Source organism: Motacilla alba, chromosome 10 (assembly GCF_015832195.1).
Source record: "Motacilla alba alba isolate MOTALB_02 chromosome 10, Motacilla_alba_V1.0_pri, whole genome shotgun sequence".
NCBI lineage: Eukaryota > Metazoa > Chordata > Aves > Passeriformes > Motacillidae > Motacilla > Motacilla alba.
Window position 1 is genome coordinate 10093857 of NC_052025.1, and position 14023 is coordinate 10107879.

General features: G+C 40.7%; 1 protein-coding gene across 3 annotated transcripts in view; it reads right to left on the minus strand.

Annotated features, from left to right (window-relative positions):
• Positions 1-14023, minus strand: part of FBN1 (fibrillin 1) — a 146847-nt gene that overhangs the window by 17977 nt on the left and 114847 nt on the right. For all 3 annotated transcript variants that reach the window (XM_038146667.1, XM_038146668.1, XM_038146669.1), the window contains 12 exons: positions 13822-13947; positions 12583-12705; positions 12311-12469; positions 11397-11468; positions 9015-9140; positions 8124-8246; positions 5208-5333; positions 4389-4505; positions 3921-4049; positions 3534-3653; positions 2965-3090; positions 866-1015 (listed from right to left, as the gene is read on the minus strand). In XM_038146667.1, coding sequence (XP_038002595.1) covers positions 866-1015; positions 2965-3090; positions 3534-3653; positions 3921-4049; positions 4389-4505; positions 5208-5333; positions 8124-8246; positions 9015-9140; positions 11397-11468; positions 12311-12469; positions 12583-12705; positions 13822-13947 — 1497 coding nt within the window. The remainder of the gene's footprint in view (positions 1-865; positions 1016-2964; positions 3091-3533; positions 3654-3920; positions 4050-4388; positions 4506-5207; positions 5334-8123; positions 8247-9014; positions 9141-11396; positions 11469-12310; positions 12470-12582; positions 12706-13821; positions 13948-14023) is intronic.

Here is a 14023-nt window from a genome sequence, read left to right on the forward strand (position 1 = left end):
ACTTTGGTTCACATGGTCCACGTCAATGGAATGAAACATGCACAGGCAATAGGCCTAGGAGGAATATTGCAACAGTCACTTCTAATTCTCTTTTCTAACCTCAGCTTTTGTGAGGATTTTCTGCAAAAAATCTACATGACTAATGAATGAAATGAACTGCAATCATGTATTGCTGAAACCAGTAATGCTGTTAACCGCATTTGTCAGCACGAATTACAGCCCCTTCAGCAAATTGCACCACGATGCTGCAGAGGCCTGTTGAACTGCTTGATGTTGAGTTACTCAGTCTTGAAAAGGATACTAACAAAGGAAAGTGTTTCTTTAGCAATGGCCCAGGCAGGCTTTCCTTCCTCAAGGCCTGTATTTTGTTATGCCCTGCTATTTTTGCAAGTCATTCACATTGATAAGATTGCAAATTTACGTTTTCGTAATAACAAAATTCAGATGCAGATCCAGTTTAATTGTTTAGGTTTTTTTTTTAATTAGGTTTCATGTTTATGGCACCTCTTCCTATACTGATTTACAATTAGAAGAATTCCATTTTTGTCTTTCAGGAATTGCTACTCAGAGCCTATCAAGGACCTACTTGCTACTTTCCACTTTTTCTGTATGTGATATCTCCATATCAAAATACCCAGCACTTAAACATTGTAACAAATCTATAAGCAAAGAAGGAATATGTTTGATATCTGACTATCAAGGGACATGGCTTTTTAGACTGCAATGGCATCTACTTTACAGAGACCTATGACAATTACTAGGGTTAAACACTTTTAGAAAACTATTTTTTATAATTCCTTCTAATAAGAATCCAAATCTCCGTTCTGCTCAGAGAGGCCACACGGTAAGCTAGTCAATAACCCACCATCTGCTTCCTCTGGGCAGAGCTCACAGGGATCTCCCCATCCCTGCCCCTTTAGGGCACAGCAACACTCTTGTTTGGAGTGGTTTCGGGACTTCGGCACAGAACACTTCCCATCTTCAAACTTGGTAAAGCAGTAGCTCACTCTCAGATCTGCAGAGAGGAGAAAATTTGTTATGAGCAGTTAGAGTAACCTTGGCACAATTTTCACTTAGAGGTGTTAACTGCAAAATTACAGGATACACACCACCAAAATACCCAACTTCCATCTAGCTTTGTTAATAGGGACCATCATTTTCTCTGACTGTGGAGGATTTGAATAAATCTTCTACCTCAGTAAAGAAAAGTTATGGAACAGTTTCCTACTTCAGTATGGAAAAGCAAGGGTTTTTCTCTTTGGTCCAGCAGAAATGGAAGGGCTGTACTGTCCTCTTATCCTCACTCCTCTTTGAAAAATCTGAATATTGCCTCATGAATTTATATTCTATTACTAGTAAGAATCACTCAAGTCAAGAGATTTTCATCAACTTGCAATGACAATATTGTGTAGTGCTAAAATGAGAGGCAATTTTCAACAGCCCTTTCCTTCCTCATTCTTCCGGAGGTACACACAAACAAAGCAAACTCTCCCTGTGGCACCACATTTTATTCCCTGAAGCTGGGTAACCAGGATGCTGGACAGAACTGAGATCACAGACCACAAGCATCCAGCAGGAAGGGAGCTGGCAGCTCTCTGTGCTGGCAGGGGGACAGCAGCAGGGCAGTTCTGGAAGCAGCTGCTCATCCAGTTTTCCGGCTGCAGCATCAATGCTGGGCAATGTCCAGGTTTTAACAAAGTCCTAGGTAATGGGAAGTTTTAAACAAAACTTTGCTTGGCCTGAGATATTTGAAAAGAAGAACAGTCCTCTTTAGGGCATAGAAAGAAGCCCTTTTGAAATTCATACACAAGTGTGCACTTTCCTCTGACATTGTGTGGAACAGTGGCCTATGTTAAGAAAGCAGAAGATTGGACTGCGTTCTTTTTAAGGATTTTGTTTCTTGGTGGGTTTTTGTAGTATTTTTTCTTCTTACCTGAAGAAAAGAAAACCCTCAGACTGAAGAAACTTCATTTATACAAGCTACATAAACACAGCTAAAACATGCTTTCTTGATGTTGAGTGAAGTAACTGTGCCAAACTGCATGGTGGTTTGAAGACTTGGATGAATGTTTCTTGCAGGTTGGATTCATTTTTACCAAAACCACAATTTCATTTAGCCCACTGTGAAGGGAAGAACTCGCTATGGTGTCAACAAGCATCACTGCTCTGTGCCAAGCAAAACTACAGAGGTCCTTATAAAGGTCTTACTCATCAGTGGCTCCCACTGTGCACAGTGTATAAGACATTTAATGCTGTATCTATTTAATAATTTGCAAAGGTTTTGAAGTAACTCATTCCCTAATTTGTTGTGCTTGTTCTTGATATACAAAATAAACCAACCTGTGGCTTTTAATTACTAGATAGTCAGCTTTTAGCATCTCATCTGTTAGTGTCCATGTTCAGGCTCTGAACTGCGTATGCAGCCGAATGACACTTCAGATTTCCCTAAGCAGATGGGTACTCATTGTCCACACAAAATTGTTTGCAAATTTTTTCCAATAATCTTTTTTTCCACCCACATTTGTGGAGAGGATCAGCATATAAAAAGTGTTATGATGAACATGGTAAGAGCTAAACTGTCTTAAAACTGGAAATGCTGTCTTGAGTCTCCTGCCTGTATTCATGCTCCATCTCTGTGTCTTGTTGCTGTCTACCAAGAGTCCAGGTAGTCCCAACATTTCTTCCAGGGGTGCAAGAAGGGATTTCAGGACAACATAATTTCTTTGCTTAACCTGGTGTATTTAACATTAACTTCACCCCTTTTATTGCAGTGTTCTGTTTAATGAAAAACAGATGTTAGGGCAAGACAGAACCTGGCCCCAGCTACAGAATTATCATGTTTTCCCTATGAAAAACACTGTTTGAGTCCAGAGCTTTCTTGCTGTATTAGAAACAGCTCGCTAGAAAGGCTTTTATGAAACAGCAAACAAATTTTGAAATGCCAGAAAATAGGAATGAACTTACCTTGGCATCGTCTTCCTGTGGAAGACAATACAAAGCCTTCTGGACACAGACATTTGAAACTGCCTGGAGTGTTGCTGCATGTGCCCAGGGCACAAATTTCTGGCTGTTCCACACACTCATCAATGTCTGTAAGAAAAGTAATTAAAGAGATGAGAAACAATAATATTTACACTGGCAGCTGTACTACATAAAGGGCAATCTTACATCATCACAGATATCTATCGTATTTGACAAACAAAAAAGCCCAAAACAAGAAAGAGGAAGCAGTAATCCAAGTGCAAAACCCACAGTTAGTTTCAAATCCTCAGGCAGTGGGCAAACTTCAGCAATGTACCACCAAGGAGACTGCCTGGGATTATATTTTTCTAGGGTTCAGAGCAAGTAGTTCTGGTTTAAGCAAATGTTGGAGAGACCTTTTCTAGGAAGTGAGCTTTTCTACTAGTGGCTGTAGTTCAGAACTGTACACTGCCAGAAAAGACTAAACATTACTCACATTTAAATGCAAAGGAAATGGGTAACAATTGTGAGCAGCTAAGAAATAGACAGAAGAAGGACTGTTCTGTACACACCTTCACATTTGTCATTCTGCAGGATGTATCCAGGAGGACAGATACATCTGAATGAGCCATCCAAGTTCTGGCATGTGCCTGGTGAGCATTTTCCAGGCTCCAGTGCACACTCATTGATATCTAGAAGAAAAGAAAGACAATTTATTTTAGGTAATTGCTGTTATCTCAATAAATCTCTGACTGAGGCCACTTTAATTTTGATTCCATCAAACTGAAGGTGGAACTTTTCAGGAGCGGGAGGAGTCATCTTCTTGTCCTCTTGTCATAGTTTCCTTCTGCTAGGTACAATGATGGCAGTGTGACAGTTCTCTCTGACCCCACTGTTTCACTAAGCACATCTGCTCAAGGTTTGCTGCATTTTTTTCAACCCTAAAAGAAAGCACTTACCAACACAAGTCCTTCCATCCAGAGCCACCTCATAGCCATCATTGCAGAGACACTGGAAGGACCCAATGGTGTTGACACACTGACCATTTCTGCAGAGCATTCCATTTCCACTTGCACACTCATCCACATCTAGGACAAATAACATTGAAAGATGGCAGAAACATCAGCAACAATGGAAACTGGGTGAGATATCTTTTTCCACCATATCAACAAAGTAACTGAAAACACAATCTTGTTTCAAAAGCAAGTGAGAAGAAATTACTATACTATAAAATTGTCAGAGCAGGAGTGGAACCCAAATGTTCCTGTATCTTGGGCCAACATTCAAGTGGCTCTACAAAAGTGAGCAGCGCATAATCAAAGAGGCCTTTTGAGACTGACAAAACAGGGTCACTTAATGGTACTGATGGTACTTTTGCTAGAAGCAGAAGGCCTCAGGAGCACACGCCTGTGCTCAGCACTCCTCACCTATGCAGTCGTTGTTGTGTGAGAGGATGAAGCCCAGGTTGCAGCGGCAGTTGAAGGAGCCAATGGTGTTCCTGCAGGTTCCGTTGCCGCAGGCGTCTCTCTCGCACTCGTTAATATCTGCGAAGGAACGGGGGAGAAATAACCCACGACAGCCAACAAAAGATTGTCAAAACTCTCTAAAGGAAGATTTTACATACATTTACACACTTGATATTAACATCTACAAAAATAGTGAAGGGTCCAACAATCATTTACTTTACTTTGGTTCCTGTATCACCCTTCCCAAAGTAAGTGTAAGCTATCTTTAATTGTAAGCATTTTGAAATCTCCATTTGTTCATACAACACACAACTGACAGCTGTGAATAGGTTAAATATAAAATCTCCTTGTTAATGAAGATGACTGTTTTTGAAAAAGGTTTTTTTCTGGAAAGAAATCTACCCTTCATTCACTCTATTAACAAGTAGGCTGTATATAACTGCTGCATTGCAATATTAATCTATTCAATTTCTTGCCTAAAGGAATAAATGAGACAAGATGCTCCAGAAAATTCTAAGATGAATGAATGATTTCTTCAAAAATGAAAGCATTAGCAGTTCATTAGTCAGGATATGTAATTTTAAAGGTTCACTCTACTTTAATGAGACAGTTTTCATTCAGTATCAGCTTTTTATCATCTCTAATGGCCAGTTTTGTACCTTTGTCTGGTGTAAATGGCTCACAATCAAGATTTTGTAATGCAACTTCTCATCACAAAGAGGACAGGCTTAGTAACTATTTTAATGGGAGCCTACGCTCAGTTTAATTTGATATACTTGCCTATACACATTGTCCTGTCATCATTGGTTTTGAATCCATTGTGACAGATGCAGTAGAAACTTCCAACAGTGTCAATACACTGCCCATGGCTGCAGATATTGGGAATTTCTTGACATTCATTTCGATCTGAAAACAAAGAGGAGCAGTGAAACTTAAGGCTTCTAAACTCCAAGGCTGGAAAGACACATTAGCAGCAACCAAGACAGTATCCAGTGCATGGCCTAATTTAAAATAGTATTTTTAATTTATTAATGACAAAAACATTACCAAGTAAATCCCAGAAAAGAGGCTTATTTGCATGCAAGTTACCTCTTCCAGTATTTGTGGACCTGAAAAAAATTTAGCATAAAAATAATTTTTAGCAACCTCAAATTCTTTCTGGAGGTAAAGCAGATCACCATGGCTTTGAAAAGCAGAATTAATGACACAAGATTGGAAAAAGTCTGAGACTGAGGGCTCTATATTGACTGCAGGAGATATGAAAGAGGCATATGAAATACAGTTTGCATTCTTCTCATGAAAGCAGCTACTTGCATTTAGGCACATTTGACTGTAGCACAAATTCTGTGATCAACTCATGGAAATCAGCAGAACAGAAAGGGGAATGAAGACCACACTTTTCTCATGAGGCTTAGAGAGAGATAAAAGGCACTGGATTTATCAACTCATCATGCAGAGAGAAAACAGCACATACAGGTGTTGCAGCATCCATGAAATGTGGTGATCCTATAAACTGGACAGAGCTCAAACAGCAAGAAGAGTTACTGCTCTGTGGAGTCAGGGGATATTTTGTATAATTCTGCAAAGGAGTAGAGCTCTCCTGCCAGCTGTGATTGCAGCCTTACAATAGCAGGGCATCTCTTATACTTGTTCAACAGCTTCCTGCTACTCTCGTTAGAAATGCTTTCAGGCACATCCCAGGATTCTATCAATAGTAAATGAAATAAAATGTTAACAAACAAAATGTTCTCTGGCATAGTTTTTTCCATGACAAATGAGAAACATCATATGAGATGTTTCTGCTGACCTCATCTGTTGACCTCATCACCACCAAGAGCTGGTTTGATTCAATATACTTCCTTCCTTCCCATGCTGCAGCTCCAAAATATGAGAACTGAGGTGCTGCCATGAGCTTGTATTAAAATTGATTAGGCTCTAGTGCTCAGTAATTTTCCTTTCTATGTAATCTAAGCCAAGCAGACGCAGTTTCTCAGCAAACCATCCCCAGGTCATTGCAAAAGTAAGAATCAAGTTGTTCCTAATTGCAAAGAGCTTCATGTATTCCAATTCACTTTCCTGCCTCTTACTGCACTGTACTTGGCACAGGGACAATCACAGACAGCCTGACAGCCCCATCCCCAGGACCTCTGGACATCCCATGGGGCTGTGAGTAACTCTGGATGGGTGTGCACTGAGGACCAAGCCCTCCCAATGCTATTGATGAATAGCACTGCTAATCACAGTTTAAAGGAGGCAGAAGGAAAGCCAATGCTGTCTTAAGAACTCCTAATCTTCAGCTCAGGAGAGCAGAGACAAAAGAAAAACTATGACTCTCTGGTACTTCGTGGGCAAGTGAATAGCCATGTGAAAAACTAATTTATAAGAAAAACTATTTCGTTTACCACAATACAGAGCACCAGAAGAATGCTATCTTGAAGGTAAGATAAATGCAGTACTCCCAGTACTAGTGGCTACGATATATTGGGCTTGACTCAATAGCACATAAACTACAGGGGTGTGATAGTTTTTGTGATAGTGATTTATTGGCTGATCCAATACTGCAAGGTGCTTACCCCTCTCTGCTCCCAGCAGAGTGGTTGGGAATTTCCTTCCTTTGCTGGATCACGTACTTTATCAACCACTTGTATTTTTACTCTAATTGTGTAACTTTATTTTCACCACTTATAAAGAAAGAGCAAAATACAGGGAAGTGTTACTATTTGTGCCAATTCATCTTTGGAATTGTGACCCATATCAGAACCTTCCCTTGCTCTTCCTGTACTCCTGCAATGAACCCTTAACAACAACAATTACATTAGGAACATATTGAATATTTACATGTGCCACTGCATAGCTTAACAAAGCAAAGTTTTAGTTCTCATAGAAGAGTTCTGATTTTCCCTACACCCTTTTCCCACAAGGGTCACATAAAACAATGAAAAACTGCACTGCAGGGAAAAGTGCACTTCCTAAAACTCAAGTACTCAGAAGCAAAAACCCAAGGATAATGTTACTAGTTTCCGCTGTAATTCTTATTTTGTTCAGAAATGTATATAGTATATAATATTTACAGCAGCTTGTCCCACTGCAGTCTTTAAAATCTCAGCAACTCGTCAAGTTATCTCACTAACTTGAATGCCTCTCTGGACTAAGATATTGTAAGAAAAAGCAAATAGATTAGAAAAGTTCAGTCCCATTCAGTGAGTATTTAAAAATAATGTTATGGGCCCTGTTTAAATCTGTATCCAAGCTAGGAAATTCAACAATAACCTTTTCAAGTTAGTTATTGCATACAGGCAAGCAGGTAAGTCTAGCTTATCAACAGAGGCTCCAGCAGCAATCTGAGAATTATTTGTAAAAAACACAAGTGGAAAATAAATTGCTAAAACACACATAGAAAATCAGAATGAAAATCAGAAAATACAGAAAGGTATATATCAAATGGTCTTCCCTTCCTAGATGTGACAAGGGCTAAAGAAAATGAAAGACAAACACCTACTTAAGTTTTTAACTCCTACTTACACATCCATGGGATAGGCCTGGAATTACTTCAATGTTTATGGGATGGCCTAAAAGACTTTAAAAGAACTCTTGAAGCTCAGCTCATCTCCTGAAATACCAACTTTCTGGGGAGGAGAGATGTTTTTCCAAGCCCTTTGAAAGCCCCTCGTGCCTGCAGCCCTCCCAGGCACTCACCAGTGCAGCGCCCCGTGGACGTGAACCTGTAGCCCGGTTTGCAGTCGCAGCGGTAGCTCCCAGCTGTGTTCACACACTCTGCGTTCTGCTGGCAAACTGGGCCGTTCTGGCACTCATCAATATCTGTCCAGACAGAGAGGAGCTTGAGTCTTAGAGTAAGCTGGCCGTGGAAAGATGTCAACAGCATATTTTTTTCACAATGCAGGTGTTAATTAGTAGTTTTCAATGTAAACACCATCACAAAGCTTTAGGCAAAAAAATTTTGATCGATTTTCTTTACTTCAGGCGCTGCATAAGGAGAACTTCATCTCTCTAGAAATGTAATTGGTTTTCACTTAGAAGCAGCCCACAGAAGAAGCTTTTACTCAAAGCTCTCAGCGCCCTGCCTGCAGCACCCATTGTTGTGAGCAGTCATAACACACAGCAGAGAATGACAGCAACTCATATGCTACCTTCAGTTTCTTCATTAAACTGACTAATACAATGTTAGGGAATGTTTAAACTAGAAATAAACAACCATCTGTTTATATTTTTTACAAAAATATTTTTTCCATTAGAAAAAAATATTTTGAAATTTAAAAAAAAATTGTGCTCATGATCTGACTCAATACTATTATTTTTTTCTTGGCTTTACTGTCAAATGTAAAAAAAAAATAGTTTCTTCCCAGGACTGCTGACTCATGTGCCTTCAAGGCCTTAGATGTCTGACAGAAAATCAGAAAATGTGGTATTTTCCATGCAAAATAATTCAAAATGTCTGGATTAACACACACTTATTACACTGATAGCAGTATGTTCCCCTCATTAAGGATGCCTTCAAGGCTCTGATTTGGCAGTGTCTGAGCTGCCACTGGTGAAACACCATTCCTCTGAATGAGAGGAGCACTCTACCTTCACAGATCAGGAGCTTGTCATTGTAGAAGAAGCCCACAGGACACTCGCACCGGAAGCTGCCAACCATGTTTATACAGATCCCATTTTCACACACTCCAGGAATCTCTCTGCATTCATCAATATCTGCAAGAATAATTTTTTTTTAATACTTGTACTGAGAATTTCACAGAATCTTCTGCTACAGAGTATGTCCTTATGCATTTACCCTTTAAGTTAATTATCAAACATAATGCAAGCATCAGGATGCTCCCAACTGAACAGTGAGCGAGTCACTGCAAACTGTGAAAATGTAGGTATTTCCTGTTTTCTCAGGTTCTGACTCTCCTCTGTACTGAAGGTATATTCTGCTACAGTGGAATGCAGAGGAAGACATGTCCTTCCTCATGTCTCCCACCCACAGCCCTGATGAACCTCATCACCTTCCCAAGTGCCACAGTGGAGTCGTTGGGAAGAGCCAGAGAGACAGTGGAACTGTCTTTGGCTTAACACAGGAGAGCATGACTGAAAGCAAACACTCATCAGAATTAGTTTTGCACTGTTTTACCCTAGTTAATTTGAAAATTAGGGGTTAATTTGAAATTTCAGGGTCTTATATAAGAGTTCGACAGTGCCAATGACAGGTAACATCTGAAGTGCTGCCAACATGCAATTAATTAGATTGATTAAGCCAGACAGCCAGGGTTTGCCAATGCTTTATATACACCCCAGTTAAGTAACTGATTTTGGCAGGAAAAAACCCAGCTACTATTACAATTATATGTCTTACCTATCGGGTCCTTACACATCTTAATATTCTGACACAAGAGAGTTCAGAGACTCCTCCAAAGCCTCTGCCTTCAGTAAACATTGACATATGCACTGAGGTACACAGTCATAGAATATGGTGGGCAATTGTCAGCTGACTGCAGTTTCCATCAGATAATGTGGTTTTGTTTGGTTTTGTGGTGGGGTTTTTTTTATTTGTTTGTTTTGTCTTTCTGCTGGATCCAACCCCTAATTTTCTACATTAGATTCTGTCATTTCGTGTCCTCTCATAAACAGGATGGATAAAAACAGAACTATTTCTGTTTCTGAAACAGACACCTGGAGTAACCATACAGAACTTTAATCCAAGCAGAGAGTAACATCATTGGACTGTGAGCAAATATTAGAGGGCACACAGAGCACTGCCCCTGCAGAGGGCTCTCCCCTGATCCTGTGCCTGCAGGTGTATGGGACACGAGTAACCCCTGTGCAAAGCAGCAGGCTGAGCGCTACAGCCTGGAGCCCAGAGCAGCAGGGAGAGCTGTGATTTGCACAGCTGTGAGAAGCTGTGTGTGCATCAGTCTCAGCCCAGGCCTGCACGCACTGGCTGTGCTGGTGGGCTCTGTGGGACAGCCCTTCTGTTTCCCTTGGCTCCTGCACCACACAGCTCCGTGCTGTGGCAGCGCAGAGCAGCCTGCAACACCCCTGCACACGTGTCAAACGCTGCAGCTGCAGCTCCTACCTGTGCATGCTAGCAACATCCAAGGGCTCCCTGCTGATGCTGATGAAGGGCCAAATTAGCTGAGCAGACTCTGCAACAATCTGGACTAATGCTAACAGCCAGAAGGGGAAACTTTGCTTCCAAGAAATTACCTTGTAAATAATAAATATTGCACATTTCTGTAACCTCTTTAAAAATTGCATTCCCCACTTTACTAGAAATATTTTCATCGAACTAGCTAAACACTGCACCACAGCAACAGCTTCGTGCTACAGCATCTGATTACTGCCTATATGCCATCTCTGTTTGTTACAGGGTACATTATCTGCTTTTCATTTGCATTTTAGTGTAAATGAAAACAAAAGGGAGTCCCATTAGGGATTTACTCAACTCCTTGTCCTAAAATTCCTCCTCTCTCTCTCTTTTTGTTTTGCAATTTGTTACTCACGATTCAAATGTAACACACAATAACATATGTGAGAAATATTCCAGCTGAGCAGAAAAAAGGATTTTTGTGTCAAACCAATACCCAGGGGGACTGATGTGAAATGTCAGACTAAATCTTGCTTCAGTTTGAAGGAAAGACTCCCAGTTCCTCTCAGACCAAATGCTGGTTGGCCTCACTCCCAGACCTCTCATTCCCAGTATCTGTGCCCTGCTCATGTAGCCCTGATTAGAGTTTCTTTGGAGCTCTGTGTTGCCTTGATTACAAGCAGCAACTGTCACTGCTGCCAGCTAGGAGTAGCCAGTCTGCACTTAAGTTTGACTTAAACAGAAGGTTGAACTCCATTACATTGTTTAATTGTTATTCCTCACACGAAAAAAAACCCCAAAACTGGGAAAACAAACCTCCCCTCTACCCTAGAGGGTAGAGGTAGCAAGGAATTTAGTTCAAAACATAAATTACAGCTCACCAACTGGTAATCCTGTATAAATGTCAATGAAGAAGCCAGGCCTTTGACTTCCACAGAGTGTGGAGAATTCATCTGCAACAGGAAAGCAAAGCAATGATTAAAGCATTTGGAATTAATCAACAGTCAAAAAGTCATCATATGCTCTGGCCAAGAAAGTTCTACTCTTTCAGAACCTGCAGAGCATGCAGAGGTAGGCAGCCCCTTTCCTAAACTCACCATGCCAGCTCCCTTGGGTTCTCACTCCGTTGGGATCACATGCTGATTTTGCTCTGCTTATGTCTATTCCTGTGCATTACAGTGTTTGCACACCATTTCAGATCTGACTCGTAAAAACCTGAACTACAAGCTGGAAGAATCAAGTGTCTAGGAAGTTGCTCTTGAAGCAAACCACCTCAAACCAGAGTGGGATGTCCTGCACTCCTACCCAGCGTGGAAGAGTCTTGTATGCCTGTGCAATTAGCAGAGACATCCTACACCTTACATCTGGCTGCTCAACACAGATCATTCTCAGAGCACACCACAGTATCACTGCCAGCCCTTCATGGCAAACAGCAATCAAGGCAGAGCAGACCAGACCCTGCATTTGTTGGAGCAACACCAATAAAGTCTTGGTCAGTGCCGCAACACTGGATCAACAAGCACTTGCAAAGAGATGGATTAATCGAGCATGAAGTCTCTGAGACAGTGAAACTGGCACAAGGTAGGCACAACCCAGCAGCATGGACACAAACCACTCCATATATGCCTTCATCATGAGTAGAGCTGGTCATCTCCAGGACAAAGAGACAAAAACCCCTTCATTTTAGACAAATAAGAGCAGAAAAAGACACAGCATCTCTAATGGTGTTACACTCACTAATAGTAATTATGATGTTACCAAGGCCTTCAGATGGCTTTGCAATGCAAAAATGTACCTGTGCTTGGGATAGGACACTGTTCACAAGGCTTATTCCATGCACGTCCAATGTTGTAGGAACAGCAGCACATTTTCTTGGTCATATTGAAGAGCAGCTCACCATCACAGGTTTGATTGTCAGCATAGTAATTTCTATAGCACAGGCTTCTTCTCATATCTGTGAAAATTAAGAAAACCTCAGGCCAATGCAGTAGGCAACTCTTAGGGAAGATGATCTCCTCCCTGGCCCAGTGCACTAAGGTAAAGCTTTAGAGAAACCCCAGCACATACCCATGCAGTTGTTTCCTCCATTGACTTGCATGTAATCAGGAGGGCAGATGCAGGTGTAGTTCCCAACAGTATTGTAACATGTGCCAGGCCCACAGATGCCAGGTGTCTCACACTCATTCACATCTAGAAGAGAACAAACAGGCAATGAGTGAGTGGCCACAGAAGCTTTCTAGTTGTGCTTTTGAGAAAAATGTCTCAGTAATGCCTGATGTAGGAAGGTACTGGCAGAGAAGATCTGAAGGGGCTCTGAGGAACGTCATGGTGGAGTGAAGCCACACAGAAAAGGAAGTGGCAGCACAGGTGGCCATGGAAAGCCCAGCTGTGATGTAAAGATGGGAACTCCGATATGTCTGGATAGCTCAGAAACAGCAATTTGGCTTTTGCATCTGTTGCACAAAAATAGTATTTGAGGATCTCTTCCATTCTGGACTCTTAGATCTAGAAAAGAACCAGTGGCTCCCTGTGGAGTTCCAACTGAGCACTGCCTGAGTGGGGAAAGTGAGCCACTTTCCCAACACAAGATATCATATTTACTTCATCAAGAGACCAAGTTTTGTTTAAAAAAATCTAGCCAAAACCAAACACAACACCATCTCCAAAACACCTCAGTTCCCAAAAGTTCAAAAATATTTCCCAAGCCTTAAAATTTTAGAGTATCTTTGACACACCACTCAGCATCTGTCAGGTTGCATAAGCATAATATGGATGAAGCACTTAATTTAGGTTCAGCCTTAATTTAGGGCCAGAATGTTTTTATTTCTGCAGTGGTTTGGACAACATAGGCACTGCATTAACATTATTAACAATCTGGAAGACCAAAGATAGCATGGACAACAGGAAATTTTACAACTTGATGGGTTTAAGATTTTATATCCAAATAAAATTTTGTTCTTTTTTCTGACTGGTTATTCATTGCCCATTACCAAACAGCTATTTTTATAGCCAGTTACCAAATTATGTCTTACTTATAGAAAAAAACGGTTGGGTTTTCAGGTTTTGATCAAAATATGAGAATTAAAAAAAAAAAAAAAACAACCTTGCATGTATTTCAGCATGGTCAAGAAGGAATTTTCACACTCTTAATGCAAGATTTCAACTTTTTCAATTTCCCCACCCTATAGCTTTATACTGCTTAGTCTGGTTGAGCTCCTTTTCAAAGAAAGATTCATTCTCTGCATATTGATCTGTCATTATTTTCTAAGAATAAAGCAGAAGACTAGTTAAGTGAAAGCTCCATACCATCACACACTCGAGTCTCTTCATTCAAGTAGTATCCTGATGGACACTGACACTGGAAGCTCCCAAATGTATTAATACATTTTCCTCCTTGGCAAAGTCCAGGCAGTTCTTGACATTCATCAATATCTGTCCAAAAAACACATAAACATTTTATTAATGTTTGCAATGGAAAAAAAAATACCCTCACTACAGAGTTTGACAA